General features: G+C 33.6%; 1 protein-coding gene across 1 annotated transcript; it reads left to right on the top strand.

Moving 5' to 3' along the window:
- Positions 1-348: 348 nt before the first annotated feature.
- Positions 349-19,679, top strand: LOC143239998 (sodium/potassium/calcium exchanger Nckx30C-like). The gene is made up of 2 exons (XM_076481742.1): positions 349-565; positions 18,513-19,679. Exon 2 carries the CDS (start codon positions 18,831-18,833, stop codon positions 19,677-19,679), a length of 849 nt encoding a protein of 282 aa, XP_076337857.1. The 5' UTR covers positions 349-565; positions 18,513-18,830.
- The last annotated feature ends 418 nt before the right edge of the window (positions 19,680-20,097 follow it).

Genomic DNA, 20,097 nt, shown 5'->3' with positions numbered 1-20,097 from the left:
AATGCACGTTCAGTTCACTTCAATTAAGCTTTTGCTGTAAGTTTTGGAACTTCACTAAGCCACTTATCGGGCAACTTGCCAAATCAATACAACATACCCGGCTGTAGCCGATCCATCAGCCTAAAAAAAGAAAGAAAAGAAAAATCATGCTAGCGAAGCGTTCGCTTCACATCACGAGTTTTTGTGGTATTTTCAATCAATAATTCTGTTAAAATAAATCTTTACGTTTACGTTCTAGCAATATTAAGAATTTCTATAGAACACTATCACAACTTATAAGACAACCTAAGCCACACCTCTTCAAGTCTGGCCAGAGGAGAGAAAGGCTTTCCAACCTACCAAAAATTATCGATTATTATGCAGTCAGAGCTAACACTGTAGTTCCACTAGAGGGCGTCTCTATTCAGTGATAACTAAAGTTGTCTTAATACTATTGCAGGGAAGCTTGGAGAGCACCTGAAAGACAACTAAAGACGAGGTACTTGGCTCGTCTTGTTGATGTAGTTGTTAAATTTTCTGCAGATGTTGTAAGGAAAGACGTCCAAACTCTCGTTAACAGGATGAGGTAAGTTAACTAGTAAACACGTGAAAGCACGGTAGTATACAGTTTACGATATTAACCGACTTTAGTTAGGTGTAACTAGAGTTTCTACACTTCGTAGTTTACGCTAGTGTCAAGTCTGGTCAGCACTATTATGAGATTTTATAAGCGTCAGTAAGAGTTCACTATTATTAGTTTGAGAAGTTCTATAAAACCAATTTATATTAACCTATACAAATAATAACAAATATTATATAATCACAGATTTAAAAAGGTGAATATAAACATATTTTCTTTTAGAAGTATATATATATATAGTAAATATAAAACATAAAGGCAGCTATTGGAACCACGGAATAATATTTTTTACAAATGATGTTTCCATCTTAGAAATACGTAAACAATGTTTTTTCTGCAATACAACATTTCAATCTGAGAAATACGTAAACAATGTTTTTTGTAATACAACATTTCAATCTTAGAAATACGTAAACAATGTTTTTTGTAATACAACATTTCAATCTTAGAAATACGTAAACAATGTTTTCTGTAATACAACATTTCAATCTGAGAAATACGTAAACAATGTTTTTTGTAATACAACATTTCAATCTTAGAAATACGTAAACAATGTTTTTGTAATACAACATTTCAATCTTAGAAATACGTAAACAATGTTTTTCTGTAATACAACACTTCAATCTGAGAAATACGTAAACAATGTTTTTTTTGTAATACAACATTTTAATCTTAGAAATATGTAAACAATGTTTTAGTTTTAGAAATACGTAAACAGTGTTTTAATCTGATAAGATGACGTACAGGATGGTCAAGTTTAATGGAAATAGTACAACAAAATACAAAAAGTTGAGAAACTGGGTCTCCTAAGGACTGACAGTTTGTTTATCTTACTGTGGTTTTCAAACAAACCTTCATCCTATGCCTCAAAGCTACAAATTTACTATCTTCAAATTCAATATGTTTACAGCGAGTTTGATTAAAAACTGTTATTTTAACTTTTTTCCCTTTTTGGTTTTACATTGAAGATTTTTAAAATAATGTTTGAAGATACCTAAAATGGGGAAAATTGAACAAATATGAAAAATAAAGCCTTCATCAAGTTGTTATACATATTTGAAAGGATGTGGTTTAACCCTTAAACAGCAGGAATGCTGAAGGTGGCAGCATCAATTGATGATGGCCACCATTTAAGGGTTAATAAAGCAGTTTTTAACTGTTTGAGTTTCTTATAGGTATACATATACGCACAATCACATCCTGCTCTAATGAGATTTACACGAATGAAAATACTATCGAAGAATAGAAAATAACAAACAAAAGTAACAAAAAGTTAAAATAAAGCAGAAAATGAAACAAAGTCAAGACGTTGTTTTTGGCTTCTCTTTAAATAGTCACTATTTTGTGGTGATATTATTTTATATTTCGATGATACATCTAAATCTTACGCTTATTCAAAAGTTATTTTAACCATTTAAAATCAATCTTAAGATAGGACCAATGGAAAGACGTTGAGCTGAGATAAGGTAAGCACAGTGTTTTTAAGATGCTGAAATAATACAGCAAGCACAGTGCCTATAGAATTCAGATATGATACATCATATAGAAGAAATTAAGAGTAAAGATTGGTAAGGATATATAAAAATGTTTTAACCACTACATAAAGGTGAGATAAGATCGTGTTTTAGGTACTGAGGTGAAACAACGATATGTTTAACATGTTAAGACAAGACAGCAATGTCACACTTTGAAGACAAGGATAACAGTTGTAACAACACGTGTACATGAGGGCTCAGCCAGGTTGTCAAAAGAGGTACATGTTATCCCAATGTCACAATTTGAAGACAAGGATAATAATTGTAACAACACGTGTACATGAGGGTTCAGTCAGGTTGTCAAAAGAGGTACATGTTATCCCAATGTCACAATTTGAAGACAAGGATAATAGTTGTAACAACACGTCTACATGAGGGTTCAGCCAGGTTGTCAAAAGAGGTACATGTTATCCCACTCTGAATACTTTTTAACAAAACATTTTCTCGTTTATTTTCGCTTGCCAGTTCTTCCTTATTCTACCAAACCACCCATAGAGGGAGTAAAGTATATTTACTTTATGACGCATAACGCCTTTAAGTCTCAGTTTAAACAAGAAAACTCATATAAAAGTAAAAATAAACAACTTATCTTGTCTGAGATGTTTAAAACCATAGTATGTTATAAGCAGAGATAAATAGTAATTTAAGAATATGATTCCCATATAAGATAGCTGATTTTAGGGTTAATTGATAAGACAAACGTAAATCCTTTTGGAAGAGTGGATAGAACGATGCATTTCTTTTAAAATTTATATATAGAATATTGTATAGTTTCTATAAGATCTAGAGATAAAGAAGCGTAAAATCTCTAAAATACAGGGTGTTTGGAAAGTCACTGTGCAGTTTTGTAATCATATTTTATTCAGTCTATTTCAAGCCAGCAACTGATAGCGGTGTTTAGAAACAAAATAAGAAGGATCCAGGCCTGTACTGATGCCAGTGGGGATCACTTTCAACATTGTTTATAATTGTCATTCATATTTACCTCCTGTATTTTATATTGAAACATGTCTGTTAATAAATATATAAGTGCACATTGACTTTCAGGACACCCTGTAGTAGAGTGTGTTTGATACGCTATAAAACAAAACAGCGTTTAAAAACAGAGGTAATACAAAATAATATCCTTCGATGCAAATATTAAATAGTACTGTATATTTATAATAGAAGTAAAGTATAGCAGGATGCAGAGATAGGTCAATGTCGTTCTTGAGAGATAGAGATACACTACATTACAGTTCCTTACGGGTGTTGAACTTTCCTCAGCAATAGAGATATACCACATTACACTTCCTTACAGGTGTAGAGTTTTTCTCAACGTACCTGTTTTTTCCTAGTGATCTCTGCTTGCCCTGGTTTTATTTTGAATAATTTATTTAAAATCTGAGTGGATCATCGTACCTAAGAGTTAATCAAAGACAGCTATGGATGAATATACATAGTTAAGAATTATCCAAAGACAGCTGTGGATTTATACACCTAGTTAATAGTTATCCAAAGACAGCTGTAGATGAATACACATAGCTAAGAATTATCCAAAGACAACTGTGGATGAATACACACAGCTAAGAGTTATCCAAAGACAACTGTGGATGAATACACACAGCTAAGAGTTATCCAAAGACAACTGTGGATGAATACACACAGCTAAGAGTTATCCAAAGACAGCTGTGGATGAATACACACAGCTAAGAGTTATCCAAAGACAGCTGTGGATTAATGCACGTAGTTGAATGTAAAATAACATAATTATTTATGGCTCAGACATAAATCAACACACTTCCGTAATGATACATGGATATATCATATAGGATATTTAAGATGTAGCTATAACATACAATAGTGCTCATCGAACACCGTAACAGTTTAGTGACCTTAGAATCAGGGCACACTTTCCATCGTTTGATAACGTTTTTAATAGCTGAAGATTGATTCGAAGAAATGGTCACGTAGTTCAAAATGTGGTACATAAAACTGACACTTTGCTGTATAGTTTCTTCCAATGGTTTTGTTTAGAATTTCCACGCTAGCTGTCCCGAAGTTAGCAAATAGATGAGAAGAGAAGCAGTTAACAAACACCACCCACCGTCTATACTCGGGCTACTATTTTCATGAAAGAGTAGTAGTATTGGCTGTCATGATATAATGCTCCAATGGCTGAAAATTCGAGCATGTTCAACGGCGTGGATTCGAATCCACAGATTACGAGTTGACCACCCTAACCACCAGGCCATCTTCTCAGTAATCTTTAACTGTAAGCTATTTAAGGTAGCCTAAAATGGAATTAATTGTTTCCTGTACTTAGTAAGTCATTTACTAATCTAATGAACGGAGAAAGATGGAACAACTGGCATTCATCAAGATCAACATGTCGAGATTATTCCATTGTGTTCAGTAATCGGTAGGTTTAGATCGTTCATCACGGCCAACATGTTTAGATTGTTCCATTGTCTTGAGTTCAGTAATCGGTATGTTTAGGCCATTCATCAGGATAAACATGTCTAGATTGTCCCATTGTCTTGTGTTCAATAATGGGTAGGTTTAGGCTATTCATCAGAATCAACGTGTCTAGATTGTTCCATTGTCTTGAGTTCAATAATCGGTAGGTTTAGGCCGTTCATCACGACCAACATGTTTAGATTGTTCCATTGTCTTGACTTCAGTAATCGGTATGTTTAGGTCTTTCATCAGGATGAACATGAATAGATTGTCCCATTGTCTTGTGTTCAATAATCGGTATGTTTAGGCCATTCATCAGGATCAACATGTCAAGATTGTTCCATTGTTCAGTAATTGGTATGTTTAGTCCGTTCATCAGGATTTGTTGACATTTCATTAGGTGTTTGTGGATTTTTATGTGAACAGCTATATTTGATGCAAAATTGCTTCCAGGTTTAATTTCATAGCACCTATATTTTACAATGTTTCTGAGGAGGCATGCTTCAGATCTCTGTAGCACTATCAAAGGGGGCACGTTCTCAGAACCTTGTAGCACTAACGAACTTCGTGTGGTTTTTGTGCTTCTCGTAATATGTGTTGACTTTTGACCTCAACAGTTAGAACCTTCCTACCCTTTTCAAATATTCTGAGTACGGGTCTATACGTGAACTATGTCAGTTGTTTCATTACTTACTACACCGAGAATGTCACGTGATAAATCCAAACCGCTACCAAAGTCAGATAAACTTTGGTGTCACCAGGTGAAAACGATGTAAACTTTTGCTGTCTGTGATCGTGCCTCCTAAATGTGATCATACAGTTTTAAAACTGAAATTAATATCAATATAGCTAAAACACCATACTGACACACTCTACCAGTGTGTAAAGTGTTGCATTATTATTTCATATTTTCTCTGTTCAAAGGGGAGGAAATAGATCACCTAAGGCCATATAACTCAGTGACAAGTGATAAAGCTAACGATAGATTCGGTTTCACATTTATTTGATTATTTTCTAAATACATCCGCTTATGGACATTTAAAAGTGATTATTATATAAGCCTAAGTGTATTAGTTTGTTTGTTGAATTTTGCGCAAAGCTACAAGAGAGTTATCTGCGCTAGCCGTTCCTAATTTTGCAGTGTAAGACTAGTCACTAGAGGGAAAGCAACTAGTCATCATCACTCAGCGCCAACTCTTGGGCTACCTTTTCACCAGCGAATTGTGGTATTGATGTGGTGCCTTAACCACTAGGCTATGGCGGGCTAAACTTTTTATAATAAACGTAATATACGATGCCATGGTTAGGTTTGCTTTGAATTTCACGCAAAGCTACACAAGGGTTATCTGCGCTAGATGTCCATAATTTTCCAATGTAAGACTAGAGGGAAGGCAGCTAGTTATCACCACACACCGTCAAATCTTGGTCTACTTTTTACCAAAGGATAGTGGGATTGATCATGACATTATCACGCCACCCTCTTGGCCGAAAGGGTCACCATGTTTGATGTGACATGGATTCGAACCTGCGACCCTCAGATTACGAGTCAAGCACCTTGACCACCTGGCCATGTCGGACCAAATGTATCAGTAACCAAAAACTATGTGTTGTTGGTTGTTTAAATAATATATTAACAAAAACAGTATGAAAAAATTTTAAACCTTAGGTTTTGTACCTGTTGCCAATCCCGTTTTCATTTTATTTTTTCCAATTTTTAAATTCTTAGATTTTGTAATTCTGACAATAAACCGCAGTGCAGACTGAGTTTCTAAGAACTTGTTTTAGACGTGGTGTTTTACCAACCACAGTTTGATGGTCTCGTTTAAAGAACATACAGTTTGGTCACATAGAGGAGTCATGCGGGTAGTGAAATAATGTTGTAATGTCTCTTTATATTGTTAATAACGTATTTCATGTAAGCAAATACCTTACTTATTGGAATATTAACTTAGATATTTATTTGTATTGACGTTAAGTTTATTTTGTTTGTTTAGAAGGGATATCTATATAAAGCTGCCGCCCCCCAACTGTTGAGCCGACAGATATAAAGAAGGCAACTAGTCAATATCACTCACCGCCCAATTCTTGAGCTTCACCTCTCTGGCCGAATAGTGGCATTTAACTGTCACTCTTTTAACGCATTAGTGGCGTTAAAGTGTGGAACGTATTTTAGCGGCAACGGAACACCGACAATGAAAGATCGAGCATATAGGCATGGCACACTACCTCTCTAGTAGGCACTGTAAAATTTACCTGTTTTCTCAAAGTCTTTCTTCTGATGTCTCAGAGTAGAGATGTATCGACCAGTCAAAAAAACAAGAAAGAAACGAGTTCTATCAAAATGAAAGTTTCTTTGCTTTTATTTAATTTCATGCAAAATTTCTCGGGCGCTGTCTCTAACAGTTTTGAAGTGATTGATTGGACAGAAAGTAGCTGCTCGACATAACTCACCGCCTATTCTAGGGCTACTCTTGCTAGACGGAAAAGTCGGTTCGACCATCATTTTTTCAATGTGCTTAATGGTCTAAGTATACACTCGCATATCAACAAAGAGACAGACATACGATTTAATTTGTTTAAAACCGAGGACAGCTACACTATTATGTTACGTTTCTGATATTAATCAGCCAGGATCGTACCTAAAACTACAGAGAAATAATGCAGATGGGGACATCCTATGCAATCACGCCACTGAATATACTATCCCACAGTCTGGCACATGTCTCCTGGGCTGTGCCAAACCCTTTAAAGTTAACAATTGTATTTGTTTATTACAAGCGTTATCACAGAAATAGACATTCAACAACTAATACTGACAGTAAATTAATTTTGCCAACACGGTTTTCGGACAGTGTTTCTTTTTCGACGCTGTAGAAACCTAACTAACACTAGCTACAGCGTAAATAAAAATGTCTAATCGTTTATATGTAATCTTGAATTTGAACGATGGTTATTTTTGCCAAATAATTGAATATTGATTTTAATATAGTTTCGTAAGGAGTGTCAGTTTGACGTACAGGCTTAAATGAAGTTAAACAGCAACGCCTGGAAAAGACAGTTTTTGTTACAGAAGCGCTATTTATAAAGTTTCATTTACGACATTGTCGATATTATGACACCTGACATGATCCTTACTAGCCAAACTTATTATTTTAGGATTACGAAGAGGGCTAGCGGGTTTCTAGAAAGTAGGAATAGAAATGTGAATCTTAGAACTGGAATTTACAAAATAACAGCAGTGTATAGTAATACGTGATGTCATTTCTTGTGTGTAGGGGTGAGGAGAGGCAATAGTAGGTATTACCACGAATTATCTTGTCATTTAAATACTTTTATGTAACTTTAACAAATTTTATAGTTTGTTAATTAGACCTCTTTAGCGGACAATTTGAAATTTAATATACACTACTCAAATAACTGTATCAACCTTCATCTAGTTGATTGGAGTTTATTTCAGGATAGTGTAAAGCCTTGAGTCTCATGCAGGTGAACAAAGTCAGTTGAAACTTATTACATAGGTGCACAGAGTCTGTTAAGACTTATTACATAGGTGCATGAATGCACGAATATCTGTTAAACTTATTAAATAAGTCATCAAGTCTGTTAGCTTATTACATAGGTGCATCAAGTTTGTTACAACTTATTAAACATTCTGTATCAACTCTGTTAAAATTATTAAACAGGTGCATCAAGTTTGTTACAACTTATTAAACATTCTGTATCAACTCTGTTAAAATTATTAAACAGGTGCATCAAGTTTGTTACAACTTATTAAACATTCTGTATCAACTCTGTTAAAATTATTAAACAGGTGCATCAAGTTTGCTACAACTTATTAAACATTTTCTATCAACTCTGTTAAAATTATTAAACAGGTGCATCAAGTTTGTTACAACTTATTAAACATTCTGTATCAACTCTGTTAAAATTATTAAACAGGTGCATCAAGTTTGTTACAACTTATTAAACATTTTCTATCAACTCTGTTAAAATTATTAAACAGGTACATCAAGTTTGTTACAACTTATTAAACATTCTGTCAACTTTGTTAAAATTATTAAACAGATGCATCAAGTTTGTTACAACTTATTAATCATTCTGTATCAACTCTGTTAAAATTATTAAACAGGTGCATCAAGTTTGTTACAACTTATTAAACATTCTGTATCAAATCTATTAAAACTTATCAAACATGGTGCATCAAGTTTGTTAAAACTTATCAAACATTATTTATAATTGGTTTTCACGTGTTTATTTTAAAACCAAACATCTTAACGATCGATATTGTTTTGATAACTGGTCATAAAATGATAATTTTAAACCAAACATCTTAACGAGGGATATTCTTTGGAACTCAGAGAAATCAAGTGACTATAGACCTTGGGATATATCAATAGCCATCAGATAGCTTATGTGAAACCCAACATTTCACCAAATACATTTTTGTCATTGAAGAGATTATTCTGAAGGACATGTATTTGTTAGAGATATACTGCGAGTTTCAGTTATCAAGTGAAGTACTGTATATTCAACATATTGGATTTTCGATGGCTCTTGTTTTTTACTGGAGTTATATACTTCGAATACTTTAACGATATTGAAAGTGACTATGTGACATGAAAACAAGTAATTATTTACATTGTTGTATCTAATTGAACCTCAAAGTGACTATGTGCTATGAAAACAAGTAATTATTTACATTGTTGTATCTAATTGAACCTCAAAGTAACTATGTGCCATGAAAACAAGTAATTATTTACACTGTTATATCTAATTGAACCTCACAGTGACTATGTGCCATGAAAACAAGTAATTATTTACACTGTTGTATCTAATTGAACCTCAAAGTGACTATGTGCTATGAAAACAAGTAATTATTTACATTGTTGTATCTAATTGAACCTCAAAGTGACTTGTGCCATGAAAACAAGTAATTATTTACACTGTTATATCTAATTGAACCTCAAAGTGACTATGTGCCATGAAAACAAGTAATTATTTACATTGTTGTATCTAATTGAACCTCAAAGTGACTATGTGCTATGAAAACAAGTAATTATTTACATTGTTGTATCTAATTGAACCTCAAAGTGACTATGTGCCATGAAAACAAGTAGTTATTTACACTGTTGTATCTAATTGAACCTCAAAGTGACTATGTGCCATGAAAACAATTAATTATTTACACTGTTGTATCTAATTGAACCTCACAGTGACTATGTGCTATGAAAACAAGTAATTATTTACATTGTTGTATCTAATTGAACCTCAAAGTGACTATGTGCCATGAAAACAAGTAATTATTTACATTGTTGTATCTAATTGAACCTCAAAGTGACTATGTGCCATGAAAACATGTAATTATTTACACTTTTGTATCTAATTGAACCTCAAAGTGACTATGTGCCATGAAAACAAGTAATTATTTACATTGTTGTATCTAATTGAACCTCAAAGTGACTATGTGCTATGAAAACAAGTAATTATTTACATTGTTGTATCTAATTGAACCTCAAAGTAACTATGTGGCATGAAAACAAGTAATTATTTACACTGTTATATCTAATTGAACCTCACAGTGACTATGTGCCATGAAAACAAGTAATTATTTACACTGTTGTATCTAATTGAACCTCAAAGTGACTATGTGACATGAAAACAAGTAATTATTTACACTGTTATATCTAATTGAACCTCAAAGTGACTATGTGCCATGAAAACAAGTAATTATTTACATTGTTGTATCTAATGAACCTTAAAGTGACTATGTGCTATGAAAACAAGTAATTATTTACATTGTTGTATCTAATTGAACCTCAAAGTGACTATGTGCCATGAAAATAAGTAGTTATTTACACTGTTGTATCTAATTGAACCTCAAAGTGACTATGTGCCATGAAAACAATTAATTATTTACACTGTTGTATCTAATTGAACCTCACAGTGACTATGTGCCATGAAAACAAGTAATTATTTACATTGTTGTATCTAATTGAACCTCAAAGTGACTATGTGCCATGAAAACAAGTAATTATTTACACTGTTGTATCTAATTGAACCTCAAAGTGACTATGTGCCATGAAAACAAGTAATTATTTACATTGTTGTATCTAATTGAACCTCAAAGTGACTATGTGCCATGAAAACAAGTAATTATTTACATTGTTGTATCTAATTGAACCTCAAAGTGACTATGTGCCATGAAAACAAGTAATTATTTACACTGTTGTATCTAATTGAACCTCACAGTGACTATGTGCCATGAAAACAAGTAATTATTTACACTGTTGTATCTAATTGAACCTCAAAGTGACTATGTGCCATGAAAACAAGTAATTATTTACATTGTTGTATCTAATTGAACCTCAAAGTGACTATGTGCCATGAAAACAAGTAATTATTTACATTGTTGTATCTAATTGAACCTCAAAGTGACTATGTGCCATGAAAACAAGTAATTATTTACACTGTTGTATCTAATTGAACCTCACAGTGACTATGTGCCATGAAAACAAGTAATTATTTACACTGTTGTATCTAATTGAACCTCAAAGTGACTATGTGCCATGAAAACAAGTAATTATTTACACTGTTGTATCTAATTGAACCTCAAAGTGACTATGTGCCATGAAAACAAGTAATTATTTACATTGTTGTATCTAATTGAACCTCAAAGTGACTATGTGCCATGAAAACAAGTAATTATTTACATTGTTGTATCTAATTGAACCTCAAAGTGACTATGTGCCATGAAAACAAGTAATTATTTACACTGTTGTATCTAATTGAACCTCAAAGTGACTATGTGCCATGAAAACAAGTAATTATTTACATTGTTGTATCTAATTGAACCTCAAAGTGACTATGTGCCATGAAAACAAGTAATTATTTACATTGTTGTATCTAATTGAACCTCAAAGTGACTATGTGCCATGAAAACAAGTAATTATTTACATTGTTGTATCTAATTGAACCTCAAAGTAACTATGTGCCATGAAAACAAGTAATTATTTATACTATTCTATGTTTGAAGCTTTAAGTTATATAAACCAATATATTCACTTTGTTTAAACCGGTTATATTTACCTAGAGACGTAGATGATATTTATATAATAATATATAGTCCCTCAGTGATACAGCGGCATGTCTGAGAACTTACAACGCTAGTAACAGTTTCTGATACTTGTGATGGCAGAGCACAGTTACCCTACGGTTTAGCTTTGTGCTTAACTTCAAAGAAAAATGTAATAATGTCATATATTATTTGAACAAAAAATAGGTTGACAAAGTGAGAATAAATTATCCTATTAGCAGTCAAGTCCACGTGACTTCCATTCTACAGTTCACTTCCCACTAGTACACTGTACATTTATCTTTAGGTATTTAATTAAGAAACACTCCATTCGTTGAATCATGGCATGCAACCAGCAGAACTGCACATCGCTAACATTATGATAACACTAATTATATTGATCGTGTAGTTAAATAAATCACTCACAATTTGTGGAAAATTAGGATTTAGTCCAATGAATCGTTTACGTGTAAGATCTGTGTGAATATTGAAATCTGTGTGGAAATATTTAAAATTACATTTCACTGTTGTTTGTAAATCAGCTGTACCTTACATACATGTGTGTGTGTTCGTAAACAATGTTTAAAGCTTACGGAAGAAACTCCATGAATGGTAGCGTTTTGGTTGTTAGTACGTAAGAAATGAAGCTAAAAACACTAAATATCACTAAGAAAAGTGGAAACGGGATCGATTTGAGGTTCCAGTCACGATACCATTTACTCGAGTAGTGATAAAGAATCAATCGTGGTCCTAGATGCAAATAAGCACACTTACAACAAGTTTACGGTGTCGTTTTCAACCGCACACTTGTCACGAAATTCTTTAAATAAAATTTAAATAGTAACTTACTCTTAGGAAGAATTTAAATATACATTGTCCAATACTCAGAAGATAAAGTATAGGTAAGTCAAATGTTAGTATGTAATACCTAGAAGATAAAGTATTTGTAAGTCAAATGTTAGTATCTAATACCTAGAAGATAAAGTATTGGTAAGTCAACTGTTAGTATCTGATACCTAGAAGATAAAGTATTTGTAAGTCAACTGTTAGTATCTAATACCTAGAAGATAGAGTATTGGTAAGTCAAATGTTAGTATGTAATACCTAGAAGATAAAGTATTGGTAAGTCAAATGTTAGTATCTAATACCTAGAAGATAAAGTATTGGTAAGCCAACTGTTAGTATCTAATACCTAGAAGATAAAGTATTGGTAAGTCAAATGTTAGTATCTAATACCTAGAAGATATAGTATTGGTAAGTCAAATGTTAGTATCTAATACCTAGAAGATAGAGTATTGGTAAGTCAAATGTTAGTATCTAATACCTAGAAGATAAAGTATTGGTAAGTCAACTGTTAGTATCTAATACCTAGAAGATAAAGTATTGGTAAGTCAACTGTTAGTATCTAATACCTAGAAGATAGAGTATTTGTAAGTCAACTGTTAGTATCTAATACCTAGAAGATAAAGTATTGGTAAGTCAACTGTTAGTATCTAATACCGAGAAGATAGAGTATTGGTAAGTCAAATGTTAGTATCTAATACCTAGAAGATAGAGTATTGGTAAGTCAAATGTTAGTATCTAATACCTAGAAGATAAAGTATTGGTAAGTCAACTGTTAGTATCTAATACCTAGAAGATAAAGTATTGGTAAGCCAACTGTTAGTATCTAATACCTAGAAGATAAAGTATTGGTAAGTCAAATGTTAGTATCTAATACCTAGAAGATAAAGTATTGGTAAGCCAACTGTTAGTATCTAATACCTAGAAGATAGAGTATTGGTAAGTCAAATGTTAGTATCTAATACCTAGAAGATAGAGTATTGGTAAGTCAAATGTTAGTATCTAATACCTAGAAGATAGAGTATTTGTAAGTCAACTGTTAGTATCTAATACCTAGAAGATATAGTATTGGTAAGTCAAATGTTAGTATCTAATACCTAGAAGATAGAGTATTGGTAAGTCAAATGTTAGTATCTAATACCTAGAAGATAGAGTATTTGTAAGTCAACTGTTAGTATCTAATACCTAGAAGATAGAGTATTGGTAAGTCAACTGTTAGTATCTAATACCTAGAAGATAAAGTATTGGTAAGTCAAATGTTAGTATCTAATACCTAGAAGATAGAGTATTTGTAAGTCAACTGTTAGTATCTAATACCTAGAAGATAGAGTATTGGTAAGTCAACTGTTAGTATCTAATACCTAGAAGATAGAGTATTGGTAAGTCAACTGTTAGTATCTAATACCTAGAAGATAGAGTATTGGTAAGTCAAATGTTAGTATCTAATACCTAGAAGATAGAGTATTGGTAAGTCAAATGTTAGTATCTAATACCTAGAAGATAAAGTATTGGTAAGTCAACTGTTAGTATCTAATACCTAGAAGATAGAGTATTGGTAAGTCAACTGTTAGTATCTAATACCTAGAAGATAAAGTATTGGTAAGTCAACTGTTAGTATCTAATACCTAGAAGATAAATTATTGGAAAGTCAAATGTTAGTATCTAATACCTAGAAGATAAAGTATTGGTAAGTCAACTGTTAGTATCTAATACCTAGAAGATAAAGTATTGGTAAGTCAACTGTTAGTATCTAATACCTAGAAGATAAATTATTGGAAAGTCAAATGTTAATATTGACTCTGATCGTCAGAAAATCTTAAAGTAGCCATGTTAGAGTACCTGTCTTTATTAACCTAATGAACAATTGTTAAAACGATATTTTTGCTCTATTAGGGGTTTAATGTGCTAACCAGTACTTGAAACTTTTAATAAGAGATTAAGGTCACGAAAGGTATTTTTTGTCGTCTTCATAGCGAGAAATAAGCACTTTAAAACGGAATTATCGTTTCAGTCATAATGTTATAAACATTGAAACCAAAATTGTTCCATTCGGACAACAACACATTCCAAAGTCACACATATAACAGAGTGAAATCCCTTCAATCAAATCTCTAGAACGAGATATGGTTGTATTGATAAGGTAATTACAGCTAGTATTACAGACAAGTATTACAGGCTGACAAAGATAGGTTCAAAAAGTTATGTAAAGCTTTAAGTACAGTGAAAACTCAAATAACTATGAAGTATAATCTAACACACTTCAGCAGTGAATACCAAGCCCTCTAGTGGCTTACTGGTAAGTTTGTAGGATCATAGAGTTAGAAACTTAGTTTTCATACCAGTTTCGGGTAGAGCACAATAGCCCATTGTGTAGTTTTGTGCTAATAACAAAAAACAAACAAAACAAGCGAATATCAACGGAGACTGATAGAGTTTTTGTTTTTTATTGTTTACATTTGAAAACTTTTTTTCTGTTTACGCAAAGGATGTGAGCCGTAGAAGATTCAAACAAAAGTGTTTATATTACAAATCATAGTAAGGGATAGTTGGAGAAAAAGTAAATAATGTGTATTTTTTCTATGAAGATTAATAATGTTAATGTTATTGTAGGAGTTATATATGTCCAGAACATAAACCTTCATATTATACTATAACAGAAGGACAATCACGGTGAAGTAAAGACACTACATTCAAGTCAAGTATTATTAGTAATAACAGGAGATGTAAATAACCAGTGAACAATTTTACTTCGATATTTTCTCCAGTGTAGCCAATAATTTACATTTGATTGAATGTACAGGAAACCAAAATGTTCTTGGTAAACATGTTTACGTATTAATAAGTACGAGGAATGTTTTCAGAGGAATTATGAATCCACGAAGAATGGTGATATAGTCACGTACTACTTTTTAGATCGCACTAACACTTGCGTAAAACAAAACAGAAGTTAAATTAACATCATAAGAAAGTGACTGCCACAAGGCGTATTGATGACGACTAATCATTTCCAAACGAACCGATTGTCTGCTTGCATTTCGTTTTGGTCATTGAAGAAAAGGTTTTGTTGTTTTATATATTACACGTATTTTTCGAGTCTCTAAAGGGACGTGTTGTTTGTTATCTGCTTTTATGCTTCTGGAGAGTAAATATCTGTATGCTTGCCTAAAATTACTTCATCGGACTCAAACCATAATGTATAAAACATCCAGGTTATAAAAACAGATAGCTAAAACTTAACGATAAGAAACTAAGGTAAGTTTACAAATGTTCTCTTCCCAAGAAATTGCAATAAATCACATAAAGCTCTTTAGCCGAATCACTATTTTTCCTTATAACAGAATCCATCTAACTCTGTAATAACCTCGTCAGCCATAATCCAGTTAACTACAACTCACAAAACACAGACGTTTTCATCTGTGTTGGCTGAAGGTTTTCATAACTTCACAATGACTATCAATCGTCATTCAAGAAACTATTTCTTTGTTTCGGATATTCGTGCAATGTAAAGAAGAGCTATAAACGTAATTTCGCTAAGTGCAAACCGATCGACTAGAGTGGAGGTAGCTACTCATCAGCACCCATCGCCAACTGTTGGGTTACTTTAATCGCATCAGTTAGATTTGACTCTCACTCTTATAACGTACTCACAGCCCCAAAAAGTGAAGCGCAAATTTGTGTCAAAGAGATGCGAGTTATAGACTCCCAGTTTGTCACGCTAATTAACTGGGACCACGCCCAGCTCCGATGAAACTCTCTTACCTCCTGCACTTTTCTCGTTTATCAACATCATTAAAATTCTGAGCATAAAGGCTTCCAGGTATGTGCAGACTTTCATACAAAAAATGAGTTAATGATATTGAAAAAAAATAGAACTATGAATCAACTTGGGAAGCCAGGACCACTCAGAAAGAGACCTGCAACGTGTCGTACCCCAGAAACGGTACGTAAATTATGATGATTATCCACGCACAAACGTTAGTCGCACGTCCTCGTTTCCTAAGGAACGGTATACAAATAAATCAAGAAGGTTCTGCAACGTGTTGTACCCCAGAAACGGTACGTAAATTATGGTGATTATCCACGCACAAACGTTAGTCACACGTCCACGTTTCCTAAGGAACGGTATACAAATAAATCAAGAAGGTTCTTCATCTGTAGAAACGACACAAGTCACGTGCATATGATTTGATTTCACAAGAAATTCATTCAACCGCTACCTACCTCAAGTAGCTAGAAAATAAAACGGTATTCAGAACATTCCATACAAAATCATATTGGTAAACCGCCGGACGTAGTTAGTCTGGATTTCTGTGTGTTCGGACTGTCGAGATGTTTGCTAAGAAATCGTTGTTTACATACACTAGATGTCCCCTCCAGCGGACTCATAATGCTAAGAACCGGGTTTCGATACCCGCGATGAACAGATCACAGATAGCCTATTGTGTAATTTGTGTTTAATTTACAAACAAATAAACATACACTATATAGTTTGATGGAAAGCTTTCTATAATGGAAACTACGCTGTAGGGATACTGTCTACATGATGCACACAACTGTATTTAAAATAAACTCGTATATACTTTTGATATGTAGATACGCTGTAGAATATAATTTAAAAAATTATCTCAGAGCTTTCAATTAAACTGTTTATGAAGTGTATGAAATATTTGTTTGATCAAAGGAATAATGAAGTTCGTTTTTAGTACCGTAAACATTAAGTCTGCAGCTTGAAGACTGCCCTTAACGTATGTACGACTTATATGTTTTAATTATACCTTAATTAAAACCACGCGAGCTCAAAACAAATTTAGATCTTACGACACTAGTTATGTATGTCGGACCTTCAATATGGTAGCTTTCATTTCATTTTTGGAGGAACCCCTCATATAAATGCGTTACAAGATGGCGTTCTTGTTAGATACTGAGGTAACTCGTTCTTGTTGTTCGTGTTTTAGTGCAAAACTACACGAAGGGATATCTGCGCTGTGCCCACTACGAGAAATCGAACCCCAGATTTTAGCGTTTAAGTCAGTAAGGGTTCGATAGTTGTTTTATATGAAGAGTATTGAACTTTAAATATTTCAATTCAAACTTTTATCTTGTTTGTTTTACATGTGAGTTCTCCAAATACTATTTCAGCTCAAACTTTAAAACATAGTTCACAAAAACTAACGTAAAGTTTGTTTGTTTTTGGATTTCACGCAAAGCTACTCAAGGGCTATCTGCGCTAGCCGTTCCCAATTTAGCAGTGCAAGACTAGAGGGAAGGCAGCTAGTCATCACCACCCACCGCTAACTCTTGGGCCACTCTTTAAACAAACGAATAATGGGATTGATCGTTACATTATAACGCCCCCACGGCTGAAAGGGCGAGCATGTTTGGTACGACGGAGATTCGAACCTGGGACCCTCATATTACAATTCGAACGCTTTAACCCACCTGGCCATGCCCGACCTCTATCATAAAGATAAAGGGATTAAAAAGTTCTTAAATTAAGTGACTAATGAACAGAGATGATAAACATACATCAAATCGGTGTTTAGTTTTGTGAGTTATGTACTGAAACAGTATGTAAAAAGGTGTATATAAAAAACATACAGTACAAACTGTATATAGAAACATACAGTGAAACGTTTTAAAACATACAGTTTGGTGCATCACGACAAACTGCGGAATTTTATTGTATTATAATAAAGGATTCTGTAATTTAGGGTTAACTAAATCTCAAAACATTTTTACACAATATTCAAAATAGTAAGTTTTTATGACATTTAAATTTTTGTAAGTTTTTCATTTTTTTACTCAGTTCATAAATATTAGACTTTTGAGGCTAAAATATTTATTCAGTGATGTAAATATATTTTCAAGTGATTTTTTTTTTCTGAATAGTTGGCATAGCTTAACTTGAATGTTTTGAAAACTTTAACCAGGTGTCGTCACTTTCAATCCAGTATCCAAACGTTGAGTGAAAATGTTAAAATAATTTTTTGGTTCTGCACATTAGGTTGAAAGGAAGAGCCGACATCTCTAAAGAAAAAGAACAAAACAACAACTCTAAATGAGGTTGTTGTGATTTCGAATTTGGCCAGAACAAACGACCCAGTCTCGTCATGTTGTTAATGCCGAAGACGGTAATCTGTTATCATCTCGTCAGGGCATTCACTATCTAACTTTTTATCCTGTTAAGGATCTCAAGTCTTCTCAAGGCTAATGTACAAGTGCTTCCTTTTCTGTGTTCAATAAACGACATGGCTATAAGAAAGGTTTTTAACATGACTATCAGAAAGGTTTTTTAACATGACTATCAGAAAGGTTTTTTAACATGACTATCAGAAAGGTTTTTCGAAAGCGATGGAGGAACCCAATCGCAGTGTTCGCGGTAGGACTTTTCTTAGTAGGTTTGTTGTCAAACACTCGCCCATCGTGGAATGAATGTAGTCCCAGCGACGCCAAACCAGAGTTAATTATTTTAGATCTAGAAACGAGTTACAGACCTACTCGTCATTTCCGGAACTTGTTGAGCGCAGAAAAAGGCGACCCAAACATCACCAAGCCTCCACCTCAGTTTCCACCAGACTTATTTACAGAAACTCAAAGAAAACACGGAGCTGTAATTTTACACGTGCTTGGACTAGTTTACATGTTTGCTGCCCTGGCTATTGTTTGTGACGAGTTCTTCATACCCTCCCTGGATGTAATTACTGAAAAGCTCGAGATCTCGGAAGATGTTGCGGGGGCAACCTTTATGGCCGCAGGGGGCAGTGCTCCAGAGCTCTTCACCAGTATCATTGGTGTTTTCATCTCTTTCGATGATGTTGGAATTGGAACAATTGTTGGTTCTGCAGTGTTTAATATTCTTTTCGTCATCTCAATGTGCGCCATCTTTAGCAAGTCTGTTCTACAACTCACCTGGTGGCCGCTTTTTCGTGATGTTAGTTTTTACTCCATAATTCTGATTATTCTCATCATGTGTTTTCGAGACAATGTTATATACTGGTATGAATCGTTGATTCTCCTATTCTGCTATGCCTGCTATGTTACGTTCATGAAATTCAACGAACCACTAGAAAAGCTCGTGAAGAAAATCCTCAACAGGAACAAAGTTACAAGAGTGGACAGTAAAGATCATCTGATGCCAAGCGTAAGTAACGTAGCTTTTGCCTGCCTCTAAAGTTGCCTGTTCTATGATATTAATTTTTGAATAACTTTTTAATATGGATATAAACAACAAATTAGTAGGGCACTAACGTTAGAGTGGGTTATAGCAATCCAGTCTCGATGAAAAAAAGGATCGTTGGGGTTAACTAGTGGATTATAGCAATCAAGTCTCGATGAAAAAAAGGATCGTTGGAATTAACTAGTGGATTATAGCAATCCAGTCTCGATGAAAAAAGAATCGTTGGGGTTAACTAGTGGATTATAGCAATCCAGTCTCGATGAAAAAAAGGATTGTTGGGGTTAACTAGTGGGTTATAGCAATCCAGTCTCGATGAAAAAAGGGTCGTTAGGGTTAACTAGTGGGTTATATCAATCCAGTCTTGATGAAAAAGGATCGTTGGGGGTTAATTAGTGGGTTATAGCAATCCAGT

Source organism: Tachypleus tridentatus, chromosome 13 (genome assembly GCF_004210375.1).
Source record: "Tachypleus tridentatus isolate NWPU-2018 chromosome 13, ASM421037v1, whole genome shotgun sequence".
NCBI classification, from domain to species: domain Eukaryota; kingdom Metazoa; phylum Arthropoda; class Merostomata; order Xiphosura; family Limulidae; genus Tachypleus; species Tachypleus tridentatus.
The sequence above is the reverse complement of the archived record's forward strand: the minus strand, read 5'-3'. Positions and strand labels throughout refer to the sequence as shown.

Coding starts and splice junctions, on each gene's coding strand:
- LOC143239998 (XM_076481742.1), top strand. CDS start 18,831: ATGACTATCAGAAAGGTTTTTCGAAAGCGATGGAGGAACCCAATCGCA.